Source organism: Capra hircus, chromosome 11 (assembly GCF_001704415.2).
Source record: "Capra hircus breed San Clemente chromosome 11, ASM170441v1, whole genome shotgun sequence".
NCBI classification, from domain to species: Eukaryota; Metazoa; Chordata; class Mammalia; order Artiodactyla; family Bovidae; genus Capra; species Capra hircus.
In genome coordinates this window covers 18,763,425-18,786,758 of record NC_030818.1, presented here as the reverse complement: position 1 = coordinate 18,786,758, position 23,334 = coordinate 18,763,425, and the positions used below count along the sequence as shown (strand labels likewise).

At 44.9% G+C, this 23,334-nt stretch overlaps 1 protein-coding gene across 1 annotated transcript in view; it reads right to left on the bottom strand.

Annotated features, from left to right (window-relative positions):
- Positions 1 to 23,334, bottom strand: part of CRIM1 (cysteine rich transmembrane BMP regulator 1) — a 210,651-nt gene that overhangs the window by 94,659 nt on the left and 92,658 nt on the right. The window contains exons 3-4 of the mRNA XM_018055113.1: positions 22,832 to 23,074; positions 21,652 to 21,772 (exon numbers count right to left, since the gene is read on the bottom strand). Coding sequence (XP_017910602.1) covers positions 21,652 to 21,772; positions 22,832 to 23,074 — 364 coding nt within the window. The remainder of the gene's footprint in view (positions 1 to 21,651; positions 21,773 to 22,831; positions 23,075 to 23,334) is intronic.

Genomic DNA, 23,334 nt, shown 5'->3' with positions numbered 1-23,334 from the left:
TGGGTCAGAGGTGGAGAGGATGACTAAGGGAGTTCCCAGGTCGACTGGAGTGAAGGGAAGGCCTCTTAAAAGGAGACATCCTTGCCGGAAGCATGTGGGTATTTATGTACCAGAGAGGTCAAGATTCGGGGAGGGTAACATTCCCAGGAGGGAAGAACTATTAACACCTCAATTCATTAATTCTGTTTTTTTCTCTCTTCTTATTTGATTGTTTTGTGCTCTTATTTTTCTTCAGATCTTTTCTAAAATAAAATGTCTGTCTTCCACAAGTACTTCCATAATCAGACCCAGAGACTTAATGACAATTTAGTTAAGTGTAGAACTAAAATAGAAATGAATTCAGATAATATCTTCACCAAAGATGTTACAGCCACTGGACAGGTGTGAGTGACCCCTCTGAGGCCCCTTCCTTGTGGGGAAATGGCTATATATGCTTTATAGTGAAGTTGAGGTCGTTAGGTAATTAAGGTTTTGCTGCAGTGGTATTTCTGACTGTGATTTAGAATAAATGTTTGGCTGTTTGGTGTGAGCAGAGCGAGGAGCTCTCGATTCATAATCTGTATTCCTACAGGACAGTCACCTTCCACGGCTGAGTAAACATGAACTGAGCTTTTAGTCCCTGGAAAGGTTATGTGACGGTCTCTCATTTTTATGTGTGTGGCCACTGCAGTTAAACAGATGATCATATTCCTGTGACATTATAGTAACAATGTATCCTTTACATTTACTGCACTTGACGCTCTGTACAAGTTTAAATTTTCAGAGTTCACAGACTAATGGGGAAAGAGCATTGAGAGGCCCCGCCCTGATCCCAGTATCTGGATGTAATGATGATGAAAGCATCCTACAAGAACAGCTGGCCAGCCTTCCACATCTTTGGGGATTGGCTATCTTCTCTCCCACTGTTGGGTTCTAGGAAATCACTCTAAGTTAAACACCAGCGAGCACATGACCAAGCAATAAATACCTCATCTGATGTCTTTTGACCTTTCAGAGATCTTTATTGAACACGCATGTGCGCTTGTGTGCCAGGCTTTGTGCTAGGCTGTCAGAAATCACACCAACTTGAAAAGCATAACCAAGTTCGCCTTAAGTCTATTTCTCCCCGCTTTGTTGTTGTTTAGTCGCTAAGTCTTATCTGCCTCTTTTGTGATCCATGGACTGTCGCCCGCCAGGCTCCTCTGTCCGTGGAGTTTGCCAGATGAGAATACTGGAGTGGACTGCCGTTTCCTTCTCCAGGGGATCATCCCCACCCAGGGACTGAATCCGTGTCTCCTGCACTGCGTGCGGATTCTTCACCACAGAGCCACCAGGGAAACCTGCTTCCCCCATGTTGACATTTAACCTATTTCCCACTTTCTAAAATACTTCTCTCATTTTTCTAGAGACCCATATGGGTCGTCTCTGGCACGCTGCAGATCTAGTAACCCACTGAGGAAAGGAAAACTCTTTAGGCTGAATTTTTATTTCTAAACCCAGAAGGACTGCACAATACAGCACCGAGGATTCCGATGCCCTGGCTTTGGCTGGAGGGCTTGCTCCTGCTTCCTTCCCCTTCTTGACCAGCCCTTGGGCAAGCCCTCCGTAGTTACTGCCACCTTTGACTCCTCAGAACCTGAAACTAGCAGGTGTTCAAGACCACTAGCACCTTAAAAAGGAAGGAACCTATGAAGGAAACCAACAGGGGAAAATCTGGGCTCACATCGGATATCTACTGAGCAAGTATCTATTAGGTTGAGGCTTTACAAAACTGCCTTCTTTGCAGATCAAAAATAGTCAAACGGCAATTTCACACAGTGCAACAAAATACAGCTCGTGTGAGTTCTCTTTTGATGGATAAAGTCTGTACTGTCTCAGGTAACAAATGAGGGCCGATCAGGAACCTTTATTCCAAGGAAATCTATTACATTATAAGTAATGTTGAGTTCAAGGCAGCTTGATCAAAATTCTCTAGTAAGATTACTCTAGATTCTCTGGTTTACCTACACTGGAGGTGGGGAGTCTTCCCTTCCACAGATGGGAATAGTGAGGCAGGCAGCCTCGTCAACTGATCTGAAATCAAATAAGGTTTCCTATCCTGTTATTTATAGTGAGTCATGAGGAGGAAATGCTAAATTACAGAGCAGCTGAAGCATGCAAGCAGAATCTTGCCCTTATCACCATTTCTCTTCATCCTTATTCTTTTTCTGGTCTCTCCTCCCAATCTCCCTCTTACCCTTTACCCCAAAGCATGGATAAAGAACAAGCAATGGAATGGGAAAACATGTGGGTTAGTGGCTGAGCAAACAGACTAACCTACAAGTAAACTGATGTCCACACTTACTCCTCACTTCTAAAACCTTCCATCCCCCAATTTCCAGGTTCCGACCTGGTCTCCCCTCACCTAGGTCTCTCCTTCTCCCAATTCATGCCACACTCGACCTACGGGTTCAGTTCCTGTACTTCTGTAGTCAAAAGCCTTCAGTCACTCTTCATTTAACTGATAAACTTGTCAGCCTAGCATTCAACACTCTCACGTCCTCCGCGTATCTTTATCCAAATACAGAACTTCTCTTCATTCTCTTGATGCTAGCCACCTTCTCCAAACAAGCCCTCCCTCTGCTGTCTCTGCACTGCCTACTACTCTACTCCCTGCTGAACATTCTTTATCTAGCCTTCATCTCCCGCTGTCTGTCTAGGTACCATCTGTCTTTCTAGACTACTTTAGATAATAACTCCTCTCTGAAACCCTAAACACCACACTTCTCTTAGGACACCTGGAGCAGAAGTGCTAAGGGCTTTTTAAAGAAAACCAATAAAACAACAGCTTTATTGGGACACAATTCACATACTATAAAATCCACCCCTGTTGAGTATACAGTTCGATGGTATTTATATTCACAGGGTTGGGCTACCATTACCACTACCTAAATTTAGAACATTTTCATCATCTCATAAAGAAGCCTGTATTTCCCATTTCTTTTCTCCCAACCCCTGGCAATCACGAGTCTTTATTCTTTCTCCATGGATCTTCTTATTCTGGTCAGCTCATATAAAAGGAATCATAGGCTAAGGGCTTTTAAACCTCCAACAAGAACCAACTTGTATTTGCAATCTGCCTGAAAATCAAGCCTTTAATGTTATCCTCAGTATTAAGATAATCATCAATCAAGGTACCACATTAATAAATGTTTGCATAATGTAATCACAGCTGCAGCCAGGTAGGTTAGTGAAGCTGTCTTTCTTCCCTCTCCAATAGGTAATAGATCCAGCTTAGTGGCAAGCACAAAGATGAACAGCACTCAGAAAAATCATCTAAGCCCCTAGAGGGCACTCCCCTCCTTAGGAGGCCTGCGTGGGCTGGTTCTCTGGGCTGGAAAGCAGTGCACACTCCGGCCTTCCCTTTGTGTCATTTACTTCCTGATCTACACAGACACTCCCAGGCAGGCCTGAGTCCCAGCACAACTTTCGAGGTGCTCCCAAGTCAAGTCTCTACTTATCTTCTAGCTTCCATATTCTGTGACGTGTGGAGGAGACAGTACGTGACACACATATACGCAGACAGTGACAACGGCAACCTGCGATTCACGGAATCCTCCTTCCCCACCTCCATCACTCAGTGCCACAGCTCAGCCAGCCCCTTGGTCTCAAATGCCTGCCTCTCTTTCTCCCCAGGCAAATTCCATGCAGCCTTAAGGCCACCTGCTCGCTCCACAAGGCCTTCTCTCATCAAATAAGCAACCAGGATTAGTTAGCTCTCTCTCCTGGTATAGAGCTGCTCCTGGTACAAAATCAAAATCCTACTGCTTCTCCTGTGAATTCCCCTCGTGCAGGGACATGTCTTATTTGTCTTGTAATGAAAAAACTGAATGAGATAAAGACATCCAAACAATAATTTGGAATAAGATTTTTTTTTTTTATGGCTAGTAAGTCAGAGGTTGGACCGTGCATTGTTTTTAAAATTTTTATTTTTTATAAATTTTAGACACAGAGCTACTCAGCGCAGTGCTTTTCAAAACCAGTGTGTGGAGGGAAAGACTATGGAATTTGTTTAGAATGCAGATTCCAGGGCACCATTGTCAAGGACTGCTTCTCTGAGAGTCTGTCTGGGGCAGGGCTCTAGAAGCGGCCTGGATAAAAAGATCTCCAGGAGATTCCACTGGGAATCTGGGGCCCACTTTCTGAACAATTTGCTCCTAAAGGAAGTGATGCTGAACTTGAAGCCACCTGATGCTGAAGAGCTGACTCACTGGAAAAGACCCTGGTGCTAGGAAAGACTGAAGGCAGGAGGAGAAGGGGACGACACAGGATGAGCTGGTTGGATGGCATCACTGACTCAACGGACAGGAGTTTGAGCAAGCTCTGGGAGATGGTGAAGGACAGGGAAGCCTGGTGTGCTGCAGTCCACACAGTGGCAAAGAGTCAGACACACCTAAGTGACTGAACAACAACAACGGCACAGAGTCTCATTAATGCAGGTTGCACTTCCCAGTGGCAAAAGCCACGTGCAGCTAGTTTTGTCCTTTCACCGAGTAGTCTATTTTGATCAGCAGCACTTGCTCTCGATTATTTACTAAGTTTCTTCCTGCCTGAACATAGCTAGCCTACGAGTTAAGAGACGTGGAAGGAAGAAAATAACTGAATTCACTATCCAATACCATCACTCATCAGAAAACGGATGACTGCTAGCCAGCCACTTAAACTGTGGGATGCTCAGTTTTCTCCTCCTTAAAATGAGATGGTTGGACCTTCATGTGCTTTCTTTTAACTATAAAATCCCAGGATTCCAACACTGTCATTCCCATCACAGTCTGATCCTGGCTCATCCCCGTCTGCAGCCTCTCCTTGTCTGCACCTCATCCTCGAAGCACATCACAGTCTCTCCCTTCCCCACTCCCCCCTCACCAAGCACCTCCACCCTCAGGCCCGGCTCATGATGGGCCTTGTCTCTTCCTTTTTCGCCCAAGAAGAATGCAGGAAGAGGAACGATACACTCAGTGCTGGCATCTCCGGATTACCAGGCATGTCTTCACAACTACACTGAAGAATCAACAGTCTGTTTCACCACAATGACGACAGAAACTGCAAAGGATGCTAAAGCGCAGGGAGTTGGCAGAAGACGCTGTGAGGAGAAGGGTCCTCTTGGCCCCTCCTCCCACCACTCAACAGAGCAGCAAACTATCAGACCCCTCGTCGTCCCCTAGCAGATTGTCATTTCTACCTGTTCCTGGAGGACACAACTCATTGAGGCCCCTGCAAACATGTCTCCCAACCCTGGATGCATTCCACATCCAAGCTGAGTGCTGAGCCCTTGGCAAGGAGAGAATCAGTGTCTATAAATAAAAAATGACTCTATTTAGGCGGGAGGCAGTGCTCTCTTTACACAGGAAACAAGAATAAATGTGGAATTAAAAGGGCAAAGCACGTGTACTGCTAGGATTCCACACACCATAAAAATAAAATAACTGTCAGTAACGGAAGTTATAACGGCATGTAAAACATATTCCTAGTCTATAAAAAGTAGCTTCAGCTTTAATTAAATCTGATCTATCTACTAACTTCCTACGGATTAAATTTCTAACCTCTTTCTAGCTATGTGTAAGTTCTGTGTTGTTGTTGTTGTTTTTTAAAGAAGACTGAAAATAAAACCTCCAAAAAGAAATGAGTTTCCCAGCTGAGGGCCTGCCTAACCTGATAGAAAGCTGCCCTCCCTATGTTGGTTTCTCACCACGTTTCTCCTGCTTCATCTGTAAGATTTACTACTAAGTGACAACCCCCACCGCACGCCATCCCCAGCTCATTCCTCCACCATCTCTTTCATTTCCACCACCCAGGAGGTTCAGCACGTGCCTTAGCCGTAGCAGCAAGCACAGGGCCTGGGCTCCAAGGACCACACGCCTCCTCCCAGAGGCCTCCTCACTCCTCTTTTCACCTGTAAAACCAGAAACCCCATGTTCGGCATCACTTTCCCTTCAAAGACAACAGTAAAATCACTCTGTGCTTTTTGGTTGCTGTTGTATTTTGCATTTTTCTGTGGGGAGCAGTGCAAGGATTTGCTTCAGTAAAGGGACAGTATCAACGGGGGGCAAACAGAGAAAATGGTCCTCTGCATTTCCCACTGCACGGTATTAATAACGACAGTAAAGTCCACTGGAAGCCCTTAATGACACAGGCATTATGACCACCCTCTTCCTAACTTTATCAAGGGGCTGATGACTATGGCTTCTCAATGCTGGACTGTGGCTCAAGGAACTTAACTGTAGGTACTAAGTTTGAGAGAAAAGTGGTATAAATCATAAGACAATAGGAGCTGTGGGCTCATGCCATTCTTAGAAATCACCTTCCGGAGCCAAGCCCTACAGTAAGCAGGTAAGGTCAGGAGAAAGCCAGTGTACGGTGCACAGGTCCTCTACCCCATGACTGTTTAAACAAGAAGAGAGTTGGGACTGTTCCCAAGAGACTCCTCCTGGCTGCGGGGGAACCAGAGGCACAGACATACAGCTGGGAGGCACCCCAGGGCCCACGAAACACAAGACCTCGGATCTGGTGGGGGTCCTGAACTGAACTGAGCATGGTCCAATAACCTGGTAACTACCACAACCCAGGACAAGAAGCTCTCTGCCTTCACCTCCCCAGGCCTAGAGCAAGACACCAGCATGTACTTCCATGGTGGGCAGGACGGCTGCAGAGGGGACAGGAGAGAGAGGTGCGTGGAGGCCCAGGCAGGAAGAGCGAGGAGAAGACACCAGCACGCTGCACTCTGGGAAGGAGGAGTGGGTCTGGTGGGGACAGTATGTTCTAATAAAGCAACATCAGGTGTTCCTGGTTCAGGGCTGGATTTGCCGACTGCCTGAGGAATGGATGCTTCAGGACGTGGGAGCAGCTTGCTGGTGAACATGCAGTGATCCTGGAACTCTCTGCTGAGTGTGTGCGTGCAGCAGGCACTCAGCTGGGTGGGCTCGGGATACACAGGGCCTGGTGCTTGGTTCAAGAAGTGTGGTTTAGGGAGGTATCGGATATATATAAACAAAATAAACAAACCAGAACACAAGCGGATGAGGACCATTCTGTCTCCCCTCTGGATCACGTGAAGAACAAACTCCAACATCAGGACTATTTGGAAATGTGGAGGCCTTCCACCACCTGGGCTGCTAATACTTCCGTAGGCCCTCAGAGCTGCTTGCGGCCTGAGCTGGCACTGAAAGAGCTGACTTTGAGCACACGTCCCCTGGATCCCTTGGGGCTGTTGATTCCCAGACCTCTCATCCTTGTCATCAGTGTAAAGTGCAAGGTCCCCTGGTCTCCCATCCTCAAGGGAATGCACATCCTCAGAGATCGCCCTGCTTCCCAGGGACTCATCCTTTCATGCCCACTGCTCTGCCCACCCCCCTACCCTTTCCTCTCCCAGAGTCCGATCACCATCACAATGTGCACCATCAAATCTGTTCTCTCCCTTACCTGGCTCACCTGAAAAGACTACTTCCTTAAGGTGAGACCATGGACGGCCCCACACTCACCTCTGCCCTGGGCTTGTTCTTCACAGTGACTACAGGCCAGCCCTACGCTGCTGTTTGCTCCCTCAAGCCTCCACGCAAGCCCCGCTGGCCCCCTGGGGCTTTATCTCCTGCCCATTTCCTACAGAGGGGTGGAGGTTCAGAGAATGTGCTCTGACAGGCAGGAATCTTAGGCTGAGTTCTGGCCACGTGGGAGCTGTCTGACCTTGGGCACCCCATCAGCTTTCTCAAGCTCACTTGTTCCACATGTAGGACAAGGATGATTCAAGCTTCCCTTTCTCATGGGATTGCGACGTGGATTCCATACATTGATGTGTGAAAAGTAACCAGCACAGTGTCTGGAACATAGGAGCACTCAACACCTGTGAACTATTCCATATCACTATCATTTGGAAGCTTCCAGGTCTATGTGGTCACCATCCTGACCCCCTCACCTGATCTTTTGGACCCCAGTGACCCTTGCTGCCCCTTCACTTCAGCCATCTGCTTTCACCAGCCACAGTTCTCTCAAATGTCAAATCAGACTTCCTACAGTCCACAACATTGGGGGTTGATTTTGGCATTTCCAGAATAATGGTTCACTTTTCCTTTCCGTTGTCTCAGGCCCAGGCTCCCACCACACTGACTCCTCAACCTTACTGAGACTTCTATTCTAAGTGGTTCCCTTTTATTCTAAGCCTGGGCCTCATCTGATGGTACCTCCTTCACAAAAAACAGCCCCCAAACCCAGGGCATTTTACCTGAGCCACCAGCTTCATGCTACTTCTAAATTCCCTGTCCCTTTAACCTCCATCCATATCTTGTCCCTTGACATCAAACCCAAGTCAGATACACCCTGAAATGGCAAATGTGACTGTCTTCTTTCAAAGGGCAGAAGGGTGCTGTGGACAACTCTAGAGGGTCTGTGCCCTCTGAGGGGGCTTCACTATTCACTCCATGCAGAAATGTATAGTCAATGTCACTATACCTTCCAACTGCTCAAGAGACACCAGATTTTTACATGAAGAATCCCAGGTTTTAAATGTTGATGACTAATTTGAAGATGGACCCCCCCGCCCCCCAAAAAAGGGCAATGTCAAGAAAACATGTCTTGGGGTCAAAGCTCCAAGGCAGCCAGCTGCAAACTGGAGATCAAACCAGTGACTTCCTTGGTCCTGATACCCAAGCTGTTGATGACTGGTGGACAGAAAAAAATCACACTTCTGGCAGTAGCTGTTCTGCATCTTCAACCCTGGAGTCCCTCATGTGTCTGGAGACCTCCGTTCAACCCTTAGGATCATTCTTCCAACTGCAGTCACAAAGAGCAGATGCTGTGTGCATGTGCGTGTGTGAGCAGGGTAGTGAGAGTGGGCACAGATGGGAAGCGTTCATGCCACATGGGGAAGAGAGAGTGGAGGGACAGACATTCCTGGAAGAGGGAAGAAACTACACACATTTACAGAGGCAAGAAAGAATAGTGTGTTTAGGCTGGAGCAAATGGTTCAAGTCACTAGGAGGATATTGTATGCTGGGCTGGGGAACTGGGGGACATTGTGGGGAAAACGTGTGGGAGACATGAAGTAGTGAGACAGGCCAGAGCTGGGTAACAAGGGCCCTGGTGTACCACACTAACAAGTACCTTCAATTGAAAGCGGTAAGAAAGTAAAAATCATCTAGATCTAGTGATGTAGTTTTGCAAAAGGGATGGTTATCAAAGGGAAAAAGAAAAAGCAACATGAGCATGAATTCCGTTTTTCCTGAGTCATCAAGTGTGCTGTGTGCTCAGTAGCTCAGTCGTGTCCGACTCTTTGCGACCCCCTGAGCTGTAGCCCGCCAGGCTCCTCTGTCTGTGGAATTCTCCAGGCAAGAATACTGGGGCAGGTTGCCATTTCTTACTTCAGGGGATCTTCCTGACCCAGGGATCGAGCCTGCATCTCTGTGTCTCCTGCACTAGCAGCAGCAGCAGCAGCACTACCTGCGTAAGTGGGATCCATGCTAATTTTTAAAAATAATCACTTTGAGAGTAATTACAATATTGTTGCGGTTTTTGCCATACATCGGCATGAGTCAGCCACGGGTGCCCGTGTGCCCCCCTCCCACCCCATCACTCTGTCCCAGAGCACCGGCTTTGAGTGCCCTGCTTCATGCACTGAACTTGCACTGGTCGTTTATTTTCCATATGGTAATATACATGTTTCGGTGCTATTCTCTCGTATCATCCCGCCCTTGCCTTCTCCCACACAGTCCAAAGTCTGTTCTTTACACCTGTGTCTCTTTTGCTGCCTTGCATATAGGATCATTGTCACCGTCTTTCTAAACTCCATATATATGTGTTAATACACAGTATTGGTGTTTTTTAAGTTGCAAGACACATTAAAAATATAAAAATCGATGACCACAATAGCCTAGAGTGCCCTTTCCTCTTTCTCCATCTGGTGAACTCTGACTCATTCTTAAAGACTGAGCTCAAAAGTCAAATCCAACAGTCAAATTCCAAATCGAAATCAGTATCTCTTTATAAGCTTACTGTTTTTTTGCACAATTCTACTTCTAAAGCACGTAGCACTTTAAATTGCTCCAATTATCTACATCTGTCTTCCCTTTAGACTGTAAGCTCCTTGACATCAGTCTCTACTTCTTATCCCTACAAGGTTAGCAAAACATCCAGCATATGATAAACACTCAAATATTTGCTCTCCACACAGACTAAAAACATGGGATTCTGATTCTAGGACTTGCTACAGCTTAACTACCTATAAATTTAACTAAAAGCATATACTGAGTATTTACCTATGAAAGACAACGAGGAGATTGAGACTTACAAGGTGCATCCTTGTCCTCAAAAAAGTACACAATCTAATGTCTTAGGAAGTCATGTCTTAGGAAGTGCCATAAGAGTCTTCAAGAATCCATGATCTAGTTAATGGACATCAAAGTACTCCATCCTCTTATCACAAGTGCCACAGCATACAAACAAAGGCAAAATCAAGAAAGATCATTTAAAATGCGCTTGTCTGTGTGCTAATACATTCACAACAGACTGAGCAAAAGTCCAAAAAACACACCAGTTGTCTCTGTCTTCAGGGTTGCAATCAAGCAGGTAAATGTCCGCTAAGCCAATATAACTCTCAACCCTCTGCAAACCGTGTCCACACAATGATGAGTCTTATCACCTACAGCTCACGTAAAGGTGCAATGAAGAGGAAAATACAGTCCACAGTACTGGGTGCTGTTTTTGGCATTTCTAGAAGAGGGAGGATTTTAATAGGTTAGATTTGCTTGTTAGTTTCTAAGTAACTTCACAAAACATTTCTGCAGAACTGTCTGGAGCTATTCTTCCAATAGGCTGAATCATGATGCTGCTGCTGCTATCAAATGAGGGTGGGTGGGGAAAGCCCTCTGAGATTCCATATTATCCAGGCTGTGGATTCTTCTTTCCATTTTTAACGAAAGTCTTATGAATTCAGCTGAGTGACTTTCTTTCAGTGACAGTCAGAGGGCCACGTATTTATCATCTGGTGATGGCCAGTCTCCCTCATATCAGACTGAAAGCTCCTGAGTGACAGCCTAAGGCTTTTTGTTTCAGAAGTGAAACAAGTACAAAATAAGAATAGACACTGGTCAAATGCAACACAAAAGGCATAAGACACTCGTATAGGAAGTACAGGGCTACACATCTGAAGTGAATTATTGACAAATTAAACTCTCTATTAGGGAGACAGTTCATCTCCAATGGGCAAGGGTTTTACTTCTAGGAAAGCATATTTTCTTCATTCTGGGGACAGGTCCAATAATAACATGGAATTCCTACAATTATTTTGTTTTACAAACATCAGAGTTTAATATAGACTCTGGCTTTTTTAGTCATGAGCTGACTTGCTCCTTTGGGCCAAAAATTACTGTGACAGAGGGCAACAGAATAGAAGTTCTTTTCTTAGTTGAGAAAGAAGGGCTTCAAATGTATTTCCAAATTTTTCTGCATGTATTTAAAAACAGAATGCTGCATGATAGCGTGTCAAGAGTCAGGAATGTTTTAAATCTGCCCTATGCTAATGCATATTTTACATACTGTGTAAGTTAATTTTATTTATCCCCAAAGCAGCTGGATAAATTATTCAAATGAAAGGGAACAACCAAAATATGAACTGAATTAGAGAAATTTGTCTACTAATAGATTAATCTAAAAAAAACCCACCATCTTCTTCAAGATAAGGTCTTGGGAACAGATGGACATGATAATTAATTACAAGGCTTTAATTTGATCAAGTCCTTTTGAAAATGAATATTCAGGGATAATTCTGACTGGTTAGCTTCAGGAAGCATCATACAAGCAACTTAATCACCCAGCACATTGTTAGGAACACAGGGATCTACAGAAACTGTTACTGCATGATCTAAAACTTAACACTGTCTCAGAGGACTAAGAGGGGCTCCCTGAGCTTTGCGAAGGAACCTGGCTTTTCTGAGCCACCTGCAAGAAGTTTCTGGCTTTGACTTCCCTGTCTGGTTGGGCTGATGTGCCCATGATGAGTCCTGTCCTCCATGTTTCTGACCCTTGTATAATCATCCCGCCTACCCCCTGGCCCCTGCTGCTAAGTCGTGTCCTACTCTGTGTGACCCCATAGAGGACAGCCCACCAGGCTGCCCCGTCCCTGGGATTCTCCAGGCAAGAACACTGGAGTGGGTTGCCATTTCCTTCTCTAAGGCGTGAAAGTGAAAGTGAAGTCGCTCAGTTGTGTCTAACTCTTCGTGACCCCATGGACTCCAGCCTACCAGGCTCCTCTGTCCATGGGATTTTCCAGGCAAGAGTACTGGAGTGGGGTGCCATTGCCTTCTCCTGGTTCCTAGCACCCTCCTAAAGGCACCATTCAGTTGAAGACAGGCTGAGGTTCTAGAGTCAAGACTTGACTGCGGAGCTCTAGAAAACGGAACCACCCAAGTGCACGTGTAGGAACCAAGAGAAAGTTAAGGTATTTCTGATACTGACACTGACTCTCTAAGACTCTCAAAAGCGCTCAGCTGCGTCTGACTCTTTGCGACCCCATGAATTGTGGCCTGCCAGGCTCCTCTGTTCGTGGGATTTTCCAGGCAAGAATACTGGAGTGGGTTGCCATTTCCTTCTCCAACTACTCAAAAGTGGATAGATGTTAAATGATGCAGAAGAGAGAACAGTGACTTCTCTATAAGCTGGGACCTGTAGATTCCAAGCTTTGAAACGACAGGCAAATATGGAGGGATATGAAAAAGGATCACCAGTGATTCTGTCTGTGTGTATGTTTTTTGAGGTCCTTGATTTCGTAGTTTGGATTTAAGGCTTGCCTAGTCTGGATTTAAAGCTTGCGGGTTGCTTGATTGCTTTTTCTTAAATGCAGTTGTCATTATTTGGTAGAAATCCAGTCTATGACTTGACTCTTTCCTGGAAGGCAGGTTACCTCTGTGTGTGTGTGTGTGTGTGTGTTCCTTTCTTATTACCTTCCAAAGGTCTGAAACTTCTCTGAGACTGGTGGAGGTGGTATTTGTGAGGTGTTGAGTTCCTTCAAGCCTAAGCCTTACCTTATTCAACACCACCCCCCATACCAAGCCCAGAGTTCTGTCTTCCACGAGGTTCTCAATGGCTCTTGGCTATTTAACTGAGCACTTCCAAATCTGCACCTTGTTTTCGCTCACTGCAGCTTTGTGGCTAGATTAATTCTGATGTAACTCAAGCGCTTCTGAAGGGAAAGGACAACCTGCCAAAGATTCCATTCTGCTGGCCTCATCCAGGATGAGTCAATTTCAGGCTGTAACTTCTGAAACCCCAGAAAGCTTCTTTTCTAAGTATCTACAGCCAGTCACAAAAACCAGTGTGCAGCAATCTCCAAGACTCTATTATCATAATACAATACAGTACCAACAAGGCAAATTTTCTTCAGAGTCCAAAGAGATCAGGATGGAGCAAAGGGAACTAAGCATCCTGGATCTTCACCCTGAAGCAGCAGCGTATGACTATTTAGATACTGTAGTAAAACTCATGACCTCCATTCTGGCCATGGGCTGTATATCTGATGTGTCTTTCTTATACAACAGGGTTGGGCATCCTTCTTTTTATCTTATTTCCCTTCCCGGAATTACAGTGTTTGCAGCTTTATGATATACAACAGGGTATGAGTGAAAAATTGTCTTCTAAGGTCAATGTCTTATGAGACAGAAATAAAACTGAGGCTCAAACAAAGACAAGGGGCTGTAACTTGATAGACCATTCTTCACTTAAAGAGACATAGAAAAAAAATGGTCTAATCATAAACTTAGAGAATCTAAAACTCTTCCACAAATATAATGCTCTCTGTGTGTGTGTATACACAACTTAGAGTGAAATAAAGAAAAATGCAATAAAAACATGGAGAACCTGGATAAAGAGGTGTGACAGGGAAGAGAGACAAAGACATAGACTTGACCTTAAAGAAAGCGGGGCAGCAATAGCTGGGGACAAACAGGTACGAATACGGCCGTGGGAGCCAGTCGGCAGCCAGGTACATGTTGATGGAGCTCACACCGGTGAGTTTGCAGGGCTGTAACGATGCTACACACAGCACCCTCCCCACAATGCACCCATCAAGGCAGGCTGACAGGCAGAGATATCCACATTCTATTAGAAAGCAGTTTAATAGAGTAAATCCTTATCTTATGGATTCAGCCTTTGGCCAGACAGTCTCTGTTCCTGCTATATAAGGGGCTATCTATTTATAGATATAAAAAAAGAAACAGCAACTAGCAATATCCAGCTAGCCATTAACCAACAGGCAATCTCTTCTGTTGGATTACCACTCAGCCTTCACAATTCAACCAGTTCTGATTATCCTGGTTTAAATGATTAGTCTGTAACATTTTTATAAGACTAACAATTTATTTCATTTTGCCTTACCTAATTATTTTAAGAAAAAAAAAAACACAAAGGACAAAGAACAGTAATTCTTTCATGACTTCCTTTGGACTTTACCTCTTTCCTATCATGATGAAAAACATCCCTCTCACTCTCTCATTGTCTTCTGAGTCTTGGGATTTTCTAAAACTTTTCCTTGTCTTCTTTTCCAGAAGTCTCTGATCACCAGCAGGTTGAGTTTCTTCCCCATCCTCCACCCCGCCCCCCCATTCTAAAGAGTTTGGGAGAAGTCCAAGAGTTTAAAGGTAGAAGTTACTTTTGAGATAATCAAATCCCTCCTCGTCTCCTCCTCTCTCGGTAGGAAAACGGACCCAGATGACGTCAGGAGACTTATCCAGATTCATGCATAAGTGGACATGGATTCTAGAACTCAGATCTAGACATGGGCTCTCTCTGCACGGCACTAGGTCATGTGTGGAGGAGTGTTCTTTAGCTGTCGACTCACATGTACACGTCTGCTTACAGACTACAATGTAAAGGAGAGTGTAGGACAGGGAACATGAGGTCTCCTGAGTGGTGGAGCTAGAGGGGAGTGAACTCAGGGCCACAGCAGACCGGTGCTGCCCTGTGACTCATGCTCACAAAGCCGTGCTCTGCCACCCAGCAGGTAGGACCCTGCCTGAAAGCAAAGAGCCATACAACCTGTCTCCTGGGTGGGTGGAGGAACACTGGGATTCAGGCTCAGCTGCATTTTCACTGGAACTGTACTCAGAATCTAACGTGCTCAAGACATTCCGTTAAGCTTTTTAGTGAAAACCAAAGTCACATATTAGTCAACACTGTAACTAACAGATACTCTAAAATCTTTAATTACTTTGGACTAAGTAATGCTTAGTCCAATGCTTCCAAATCTTGATTTAAAAATAAAAGAGGATTTTCAGTATAGTGTCTCAGAAAACAAGTGATATAAATGTTCCGGATATAGGCTCTGGAAGAGAATCAGACCCTTTAGTCAGAGAGAGGTTGGAGCCAGGAGGGAGCTTGGGAACCTGGCGTGATACACTGCACACAACCCAGGAGAAACTCTATTTTAAGTTTTTGAATGTTATAAACAATGACTTCATTTATTTCCACCTCAAAATAACTGGATTGGATTTTTCTCAATAACTATGAAGGAATGCATATTTAGAGACAGAAATTGATAACAGAATGTTTCAGAACAAAAAGTTTGGGACAAATCTCATTAAAATAAATTTAGAATGGCTGACTGTAAATAACATATTACATTCATTCATCTTCTTAATAAAAACATAAGAAGAGTCACATAACACAGCAGAAGAGGCATAATGATGCTAAAAAACTCACTTAACGTACGTACAGAAAAAGGAAAGACAAGAGAGGTATTATCTTTTAGATTTTTAACTAGTTAACTTCTCTCCTGTGGACCTGCACCTAAAAATCCTGGTGAAAAATTACAGGGGCAAAGGAAAAACTGTAAAATGAGGCATGTATACTGGGGACAGCAAAGAATACGGAGCATAGATCAAAAAAAAAATCATGATCTAGGAGCTTTCTCCTTAAGATAGTCTAAGCTGGATGACACAGGAGGTCACGGGATGCACAGAGGCACAGCCTGGGCAGGCTCCACACTCCAACCACACCTGCTGGGTCCAGGTCTCTCAACCATTCTATAATCAATCAGTCTAGAAGGGAATTGCTATGTATTGGGTAGGCCAAAAAATTCTTTCAGACTTTTCTGTTAGATGTAAGATATTTTAAAAATCGACCTGGCTTTATTAGGCAGATCCTGTGGTGTCCCAAAATGTTATTTCCTATTGTGTGATGGGGCAAAACTAAGTTTAACGAGGTAGTCACAACATTCCGCAAGGAGAGGAGTTAAAAATAATGATCACTAAATGATGCTTAAAGTTTAGGCAGTGCTCAGAGGCTTCTAAATTGTGTATCTACTCCCAGGTAAACTGCTGACTGGCCAGGGAAGGAAGTAACAAGAAGGGAGTGGCTGGGAGAAAGGAGGCCATGAGCCCCAGGCCAGAAGGACACTGGTCTTTGGAAAAGAAAGTTACAGAGCTGTAGCACTCCACCAACTCTCCACCATCAGAGAAGGAAAACTAAAGGAGTCCCTATTTTGGTGACATGTATGTCATGGTGACTTACAAATGGCCTCAAACTCTTTGCAGTTTCTCCCAGTTAGAGGCAGAATCCACTGCCCCATTCTTTGAACCAACGCTCACTCTGGGAATTGCTTATACTAGCAGAATGTAGTGGAGGCCATGCTGTGTGCCTTCCATGCTGGTCTCTTTTTAAAGCTTTGCTCCTTCCTCCCTTGTTTCTGCCATCATATGAAGGAGCCAGGATGAAGGACCACACAGGGGGCGACAGGCCCTTCCGGCCCACACACGTGAGTGACACCACCTTGGAGCATCCAGTCCCAGATAAGCCACCAGCTAGCTGCCGGAGAACCTCCCAGTTAACACACTGAGGCATGAGAAATAATAAATCTTCCCTGTTTTAAGCAACTACTTTTGAGGGTGGCTTGTTACACAGCAGTGAGTAACTGAAACATATGTATATTGTGTTAATATGTACTACACTGTTATAAACAAATACGATGATTGAGATATTAACTCATATTCATTGATGTGTTTCCTGAACTTTAAGACAACCACAAAGTATTGTTTTTCTTAAATGCAGTGGAGAGTAGAGGGCTTTAAATCAAAGAACTCAGGCTAAAGACTTGGACTTGCTCTGTCCCCTGTACCAAACAACGCTTGTGATCTTGCACGAGTCACTTATTCTCTAGATCTCTGTTTTCATATCCGTAAATTCCTCATGGAGTCAGAAAGACAAAATGAGGACAGCAAAAGTTAAATTAAAAAAAAAGCTTTGTAAACGGCAAGGCACACTGTAACTTAAGCTATCATTATTACAGCACCTAGATGTTACTTAAAGACTTTCCTGTTTCTCCCTTCCTTGCAAAGACATCATTTGATCAATGCATCTGACACGACTTTCTCTTTGTAAGTTTTCTTTCTCATGGAGGCACTCCCTGGCAAGTATATCTGTGCACATGTACAAATGGCCTTATGAACCATGAAGTGTTGTGAGCTCCACGGATAGTCCCATTTTTCCTTTTTGTAATCATGCAGGGTTCAGGACCAGAGCCACTAAGACTCATTCCTTCCCACTATCTCCTGAAAGGTACAATGAGCTGCATTTACCTTACAACGTATTCAAGCTCCAATAGAACAGAAAAGGATGAAAAGTACCAGCAAGGTGCTTGAAACCTAAACCAAGCTGAGGGAAGGAAGAATTAACCATGATAATTATATCACACAGAAGAACGATGTCTAAACAGGATGAAAGTGAAAGTTGCTTAGCCATGTCTGATTCTTTGAGACCCCATGGACTATACAGTCCACGGAATTCTCCAGGCCAGAATACTGAGTGTAGCTATTCCCTTCTCCAGGGGATGTTCCCAACCGAGGGATCAAACCCAGGTCTCCTGCATGGCAGGTGGATTCTTTACCAGCTGAGCTACCAGGAAAGCCCTAAATAGGATGAAGTTCAAGAGAAAAGAGAGCAAAAGCGGTGACAATGGAGAATGGGGCATTAAGAAAATGCAGAGATGGAGCAAAGAGAGTGGGACTAACCTGTCCTTGGAAAGGGCAGGGATGGGTGGGAGAACCAGTACTTGGCAGGCATGAAAGTGGAAAGAGGTATCCATGCATGATAAGGACACCCAGAAGAGCTCAGCTCAGCTCGTGTTCCATGAGTGAATGAACAACTGAATGAAAAAAATGAACTGAAAATAGGCAACTCAAAAGAAGATTCACAAAGTGAGCAAGTACTGAAATAGGGCAGTCAGTGGCCTGAATGGGCGACAGTCTCACTGAGAATGGCAATTCCATTTGGATGGGAATGAAGGTGGGAGGAATTTATTCCTCAAGATGAGGGAAAACACGTCCACAGATTCCTTTTCTAGTCTATGCAAGTACAATAAATCCTACAGAAAAGGGGGAAGGTAGACCTCTTCTGCTAAAGCTTCCAATACTTTATACTCCATCCTGACTGTAAAGGGCTTCTCCCCCAGAATTCTCCATATAATCAGTTCTGATCTCAAACGGCTTTAACTTCTTAACAATGCTCTTTATAAATATGCTGGTAAAGGTCAAGTCATCATAACAGGGTTTTGCATATTCTAAAATGATCTTCTTTATATCTAATCATGGTGTCAAAGAGAAAACTTTTGATGTGGATCACACACAAGGATAAAGTTATGTAGCCTTTTTTCCCCTTAAAATACTATCACTATTACAACATATTAGGCTTTCTTTCTGTTTCCACTTTCATGTGATTGTTTGGGTTTTTATTCTCCTGACAAAGAATGACCTGAATGCCATCCTCCTTAACAAGCAGGAAGCTCAATATGCTCAAGTCAAGTAATGATCTGAGTCTATTCTGCATTTACTGATTCATTTGAAATTAACACATATGCAGAGGAAAAGAAAGGACATAATTTCTGACCTGTAGAAATGTCCTTTAGCTGGTGAGACAAGACTTTATCCATGTTAGCAGTTACATAACAATGCAAGGAAGTATATGATTAATTGGCAACATGGACAGGATATGTTGGGAGTACCTAGGGAGTGAGCTGGGTGTTGGCTGCAGAACAAAGACCTTGTGGATAAAGTGGAATTTAACTGAGAGGTGAGCCCTGTGCTTGGAGCAGAGGATTTCTGCAGAACTAAGAACTGGCCATAAAGAAGAGAGTTGGGGGAAAACTGCAATGGTTTTATAGTGAGACAAGGAGGAGCGTTACTACCTAATGGCAGAAAGATAACATTTCTCTTCTGCAATATATGTCAGCATGGCCAATAGTGGGCCTGTTCGTTCATTCATTCATTCATAAATGTAAGTTCACATTTTATACCATATGGAAAGCTATAAAATACTCCCATCCCTTGAGAAGCACACAGAGTTTAAGACAGAGTGCCCCCCAAAAATCACTGATTTCAATGTATTATGAAACCTGCTATGATAAAGTTATACATGGAAATTATTATTAATTATTATTAATACATTATAAGAGTAGAGGAGAGACACCTGTCATCTTTAGGGGCTGAAGACTGAAAAACGCTTCAAAGAGAAGGAAATGCAGTCCTGAAAAAGGAGAAGCTTGTAGAAGGGGAAGGCAAATGCAAGGGCCCAAAGCCTGAGAGCATGACAGGGGGAGGGGGAGGCTGGGGTGCGGGGGAGGTAGAGGGGCTATTTCAGGTGGGAACACAGGATGCACATGGACAAGGGGCAGCAGGGGAGGAAGGGTCACTGACTATTTAAAATACAGGAAACCGAAGAGCTGTGAGAACTCCCTCCCTGCAAATAATTTACCGTGGGACTTCCGAATGGCTTCCTTCTCCATATTTCCAACTTCCACATTAGAGTCACCTTTAACTGACCACTCTCTGGTTCTGAATTTCAATGTAAAAATTATGTCCACATATAATAACTATCCCAAGGTTTATGTTTACAGGACTCACAGAAGCATGGGGATAAGAAGGCCTCTACTCAAACCTCCTTTCCAAAGTGATGTTTTTCCTAAGCACCTCTGGAAGGTACCCACCCAAAGGGAGAGAAGACTCTCCAGCCACGAGGAGCTCAGTTTATCTCCGGAAACAGCCAAGTTCATGACTGTACACCATTAGTTGTGAAAAATTATTTTTTCCTTACATTGAGATTAAATATGTCTTCCTGGGGCTTCTATCCATTTCGAGCCCCTGGCGTGACGACTGTGCCTCCTACATGCAGATGGTGCTACATTATGTTCATACAGTGCACTGAGACTTGCCCCTTTTCCTCGCTACAGCTCTTGCGAACCTACAACTGGCTCAGCTTTGATTAAGTGGTCTAATATCACGTGCCACCTTTTTTCATGAAGACCTTGAAGGGACATCTGTCGCTAGCAGCGATGCTCCATTTTCTTCCTTTCCTGATAAGTAAATCCGTTTGCACGATACTTCAACCCTTTCCAAGCATTTCACATAAATTAGCACATTGTAATGTCATAAGAAAAGGCTGCACCACTGCATTTTTGTAGGTCACAAAAATCTTTGCATGTGTTTTGTGATACACTATAAAGGACTGGGCAAGTCCCGTAAAATATGTCTGAGAGAATCCTATGGTTTCTCTCAGGACAATGATTAGGAAATGCCAAAGAATTAAAGCATTTTAAGAGAGGAAAGAAGAAACCAGTAATGAGAACCAATTCTGGATGTCTACTCCAATCACGGACAAATCACCGATACTTAACTAGAGACCATACACATTCCTATCTTAGCAAACCATCTGTATCATCACAATTGCTCATGCAACAGATCCAGATGCCAAGTGCCTGGCACTGGGGAGAAAGAGGCTAGACACGGGGTTAAGGAAGGCACCATGCTAACTCTGGATGGTAACTGTGGACCAGAAGTTGAGAGAAATGAGATGACTTGTCAAAATCATGACTTAGTGACCTGGGAAAGCTGTAGGGGAGGACCTGGCAGGGAAGAGGGGAGGGCAACTCAGCAGGGGAACAGCATGTAAGCCCTCAGGGTCCAAGCTCAGTCTTTCCAGAAGCAAAGCACAAAGTGCCAGCTCTATGGTAGTCCTATGAATCCCGGCAGGGATGGGGTCTGGGCACCCCTGAGTTCTAGAGTAAGCCTAGGCCCACAGGGTTAAGGAGATGTCATGCTACTAAGACTAAAATGACAGCAGTTTTCCCCCTATCAAGCCAAAGAGAGATTTGTTTGTTCCTTCAGAAAGCATTATGGAAATCTAAACTCACTGCGGCCTCGGCAAGCTATGGTTCTGCGTAGATGTGTAACAACAAACATTAAGGACCCCTGAGGAGCAATTCTATGACACATGCAGTGCTCCGTCCCGTTGGACACGACAGTTAAACACCTTAAGATTCACTGTGGAGGATCAAGCGACATGCCTCCCATGGGTCCATACCTTGCTGCCTACCTGGCTACATACTGAGGGACACACGTGCCTGTTCAGGACCCAGCCTCGAAAGTGCACAGGCACCCCAGCCTGAGGATCTGCTAGGGATGAGGGACTTATCCTGAGGACACCTGCCTTTGGCCCATACGTGGAACTACCAAGTCACAGTAACAGTTCAGTGACTTCTCCACACAAACAGGAGGATCTTAGGGTTCCCTGGCACTTGGGAAAAGCAAACTGCATGCCTGAAACTGGTTTTTAGATGCAACCACACTGGGCAGAGGAGAAAGCGTGATAAACAGACAACAGACCAACCTTGTTGGAAGAGTGCAGCAGCCGTCCGCTGTGAGTCTGACTTGCGTTTCGTAGCTGTCCAGGGGGCACACGGTTTGCTGAAAGGAGGGGCACTCCACAGTGCTGCAGTCCACACTGAATACTGGGGGGCAAATAGAGGCATGGGTCACTGTTACGTTTACTTGCACTTAAGAGTCCCCAAATGAAAACCCTGGCTCTTTGAATTTTTTCAGTTTCCTTATTTCTTCAAAACCCTGTCTTGGCACTGGCATTTTCATTTCAGTCAATGTGAGAGAACTAGAATATGACTCAAATTTTCTGTTCAAGAAAAGAAGGGAACAGGACACCAAAGAGTTAAGATGCAGACACAGAGAAAGACAAAGAGTTAGACCAATGGTGGTTCTGTGGATGGTGATGATCAGCCAGAGGTATTTCAGATGGAATAGTTCAAGAGATGAGCAAGGGATTGCGAGGCTTGAGCATTTAACTAGCAGTTTAAAAAAAAAAATCTGACCGATGGTTAGAAACTTTCAAAGAGGCAATCACTCCAGTCCAGACCTATTCACAGACCACAATGCAGTCATAAGAACAAGGATGTTAGAAATGCCACAGAGCAAGGAACAGCTGGGACATGACAACAAAACGAATGTGGCAGAGAAGTTGAGTAAATAGTCAAAGATGACTCAGCATGTGCTATAAAGTCAGCCGAGGAATGGTGGGGAGCCGGCACGAAGACAGACAGGGGCTGAGTGTTTCACTATAAGATGGCTGGCACTTTGATGCATGCATTTATCCAAACATAACTTTCTGTTTTATGTATGATGATTGTTTTTAAATGTAATACTTTAAAATGACAGATATATCTGCAAATGAGGATGATGACCTCCTCTGGGGGAATGAAGAAGGCAGCCATAGGACCATAAATTTTAACCCTATTGCCCCTATTAAGCAAACTTTGAAGGAAAAAAATAGAGGAGAAAAAGTCAGGATCCCTCTCTGAAGGTACTTATGTACCAGTTGATTATCTGGTCCTCTGACTGGAGGGCAGAAGTCAGACTGCCAGTAGCTCAAAGTAACAGGTCTGCAGAGCTCATCAGCATAGCCTGTGTGTGGCGGGTAGGGGGGCAGGGGAGGTGGTGGTTAGCTGCTGCTACCCTCTGATGCAAAGCAGCGAGGCTGCTGGGACCACACCTGTGCATACCTGGTTTGCACTCATAGAGGTCACAGCACTCTCCCGGCTTCCCTGAGGCTTTGGACACAAGGATGTTCAGGTATCCTGGCTGGCAGACTTTCCGCAGGCAGCCCGCGGGGTCGCACACACAGCGGCTGGGGAGGGGGCAGCACTCCCCGGGGGGCGCGTAGCCCTCGATCAGAACGGAGTCTTCAGGACAACGTGGAGAGAACTGGACTTCACAGCGGGCCTTGGAGCAATCTGGCTTCTCTTCTGAATGGGAGAGAAAGAGTTTAGCACAGGCCCAAGGGGGCAGCGCGGAGCACATTCCCCAGAAGTGCAGGTAGTCTATGACCTAACTAGCCAAGAGGAGGAGACAGACAGATATCCAGCGAGAACCTCAAATGCAGCTGAGCCTCTCGTGGGACTCTCTCCCGAGACGTGCTCATGACACAGGGCGAGAGGTAGACACTGCCTCTCCCATCATCCCATCCCCCTTCCTTGTGCTGAACAATCCGTGTCCAACACATGGG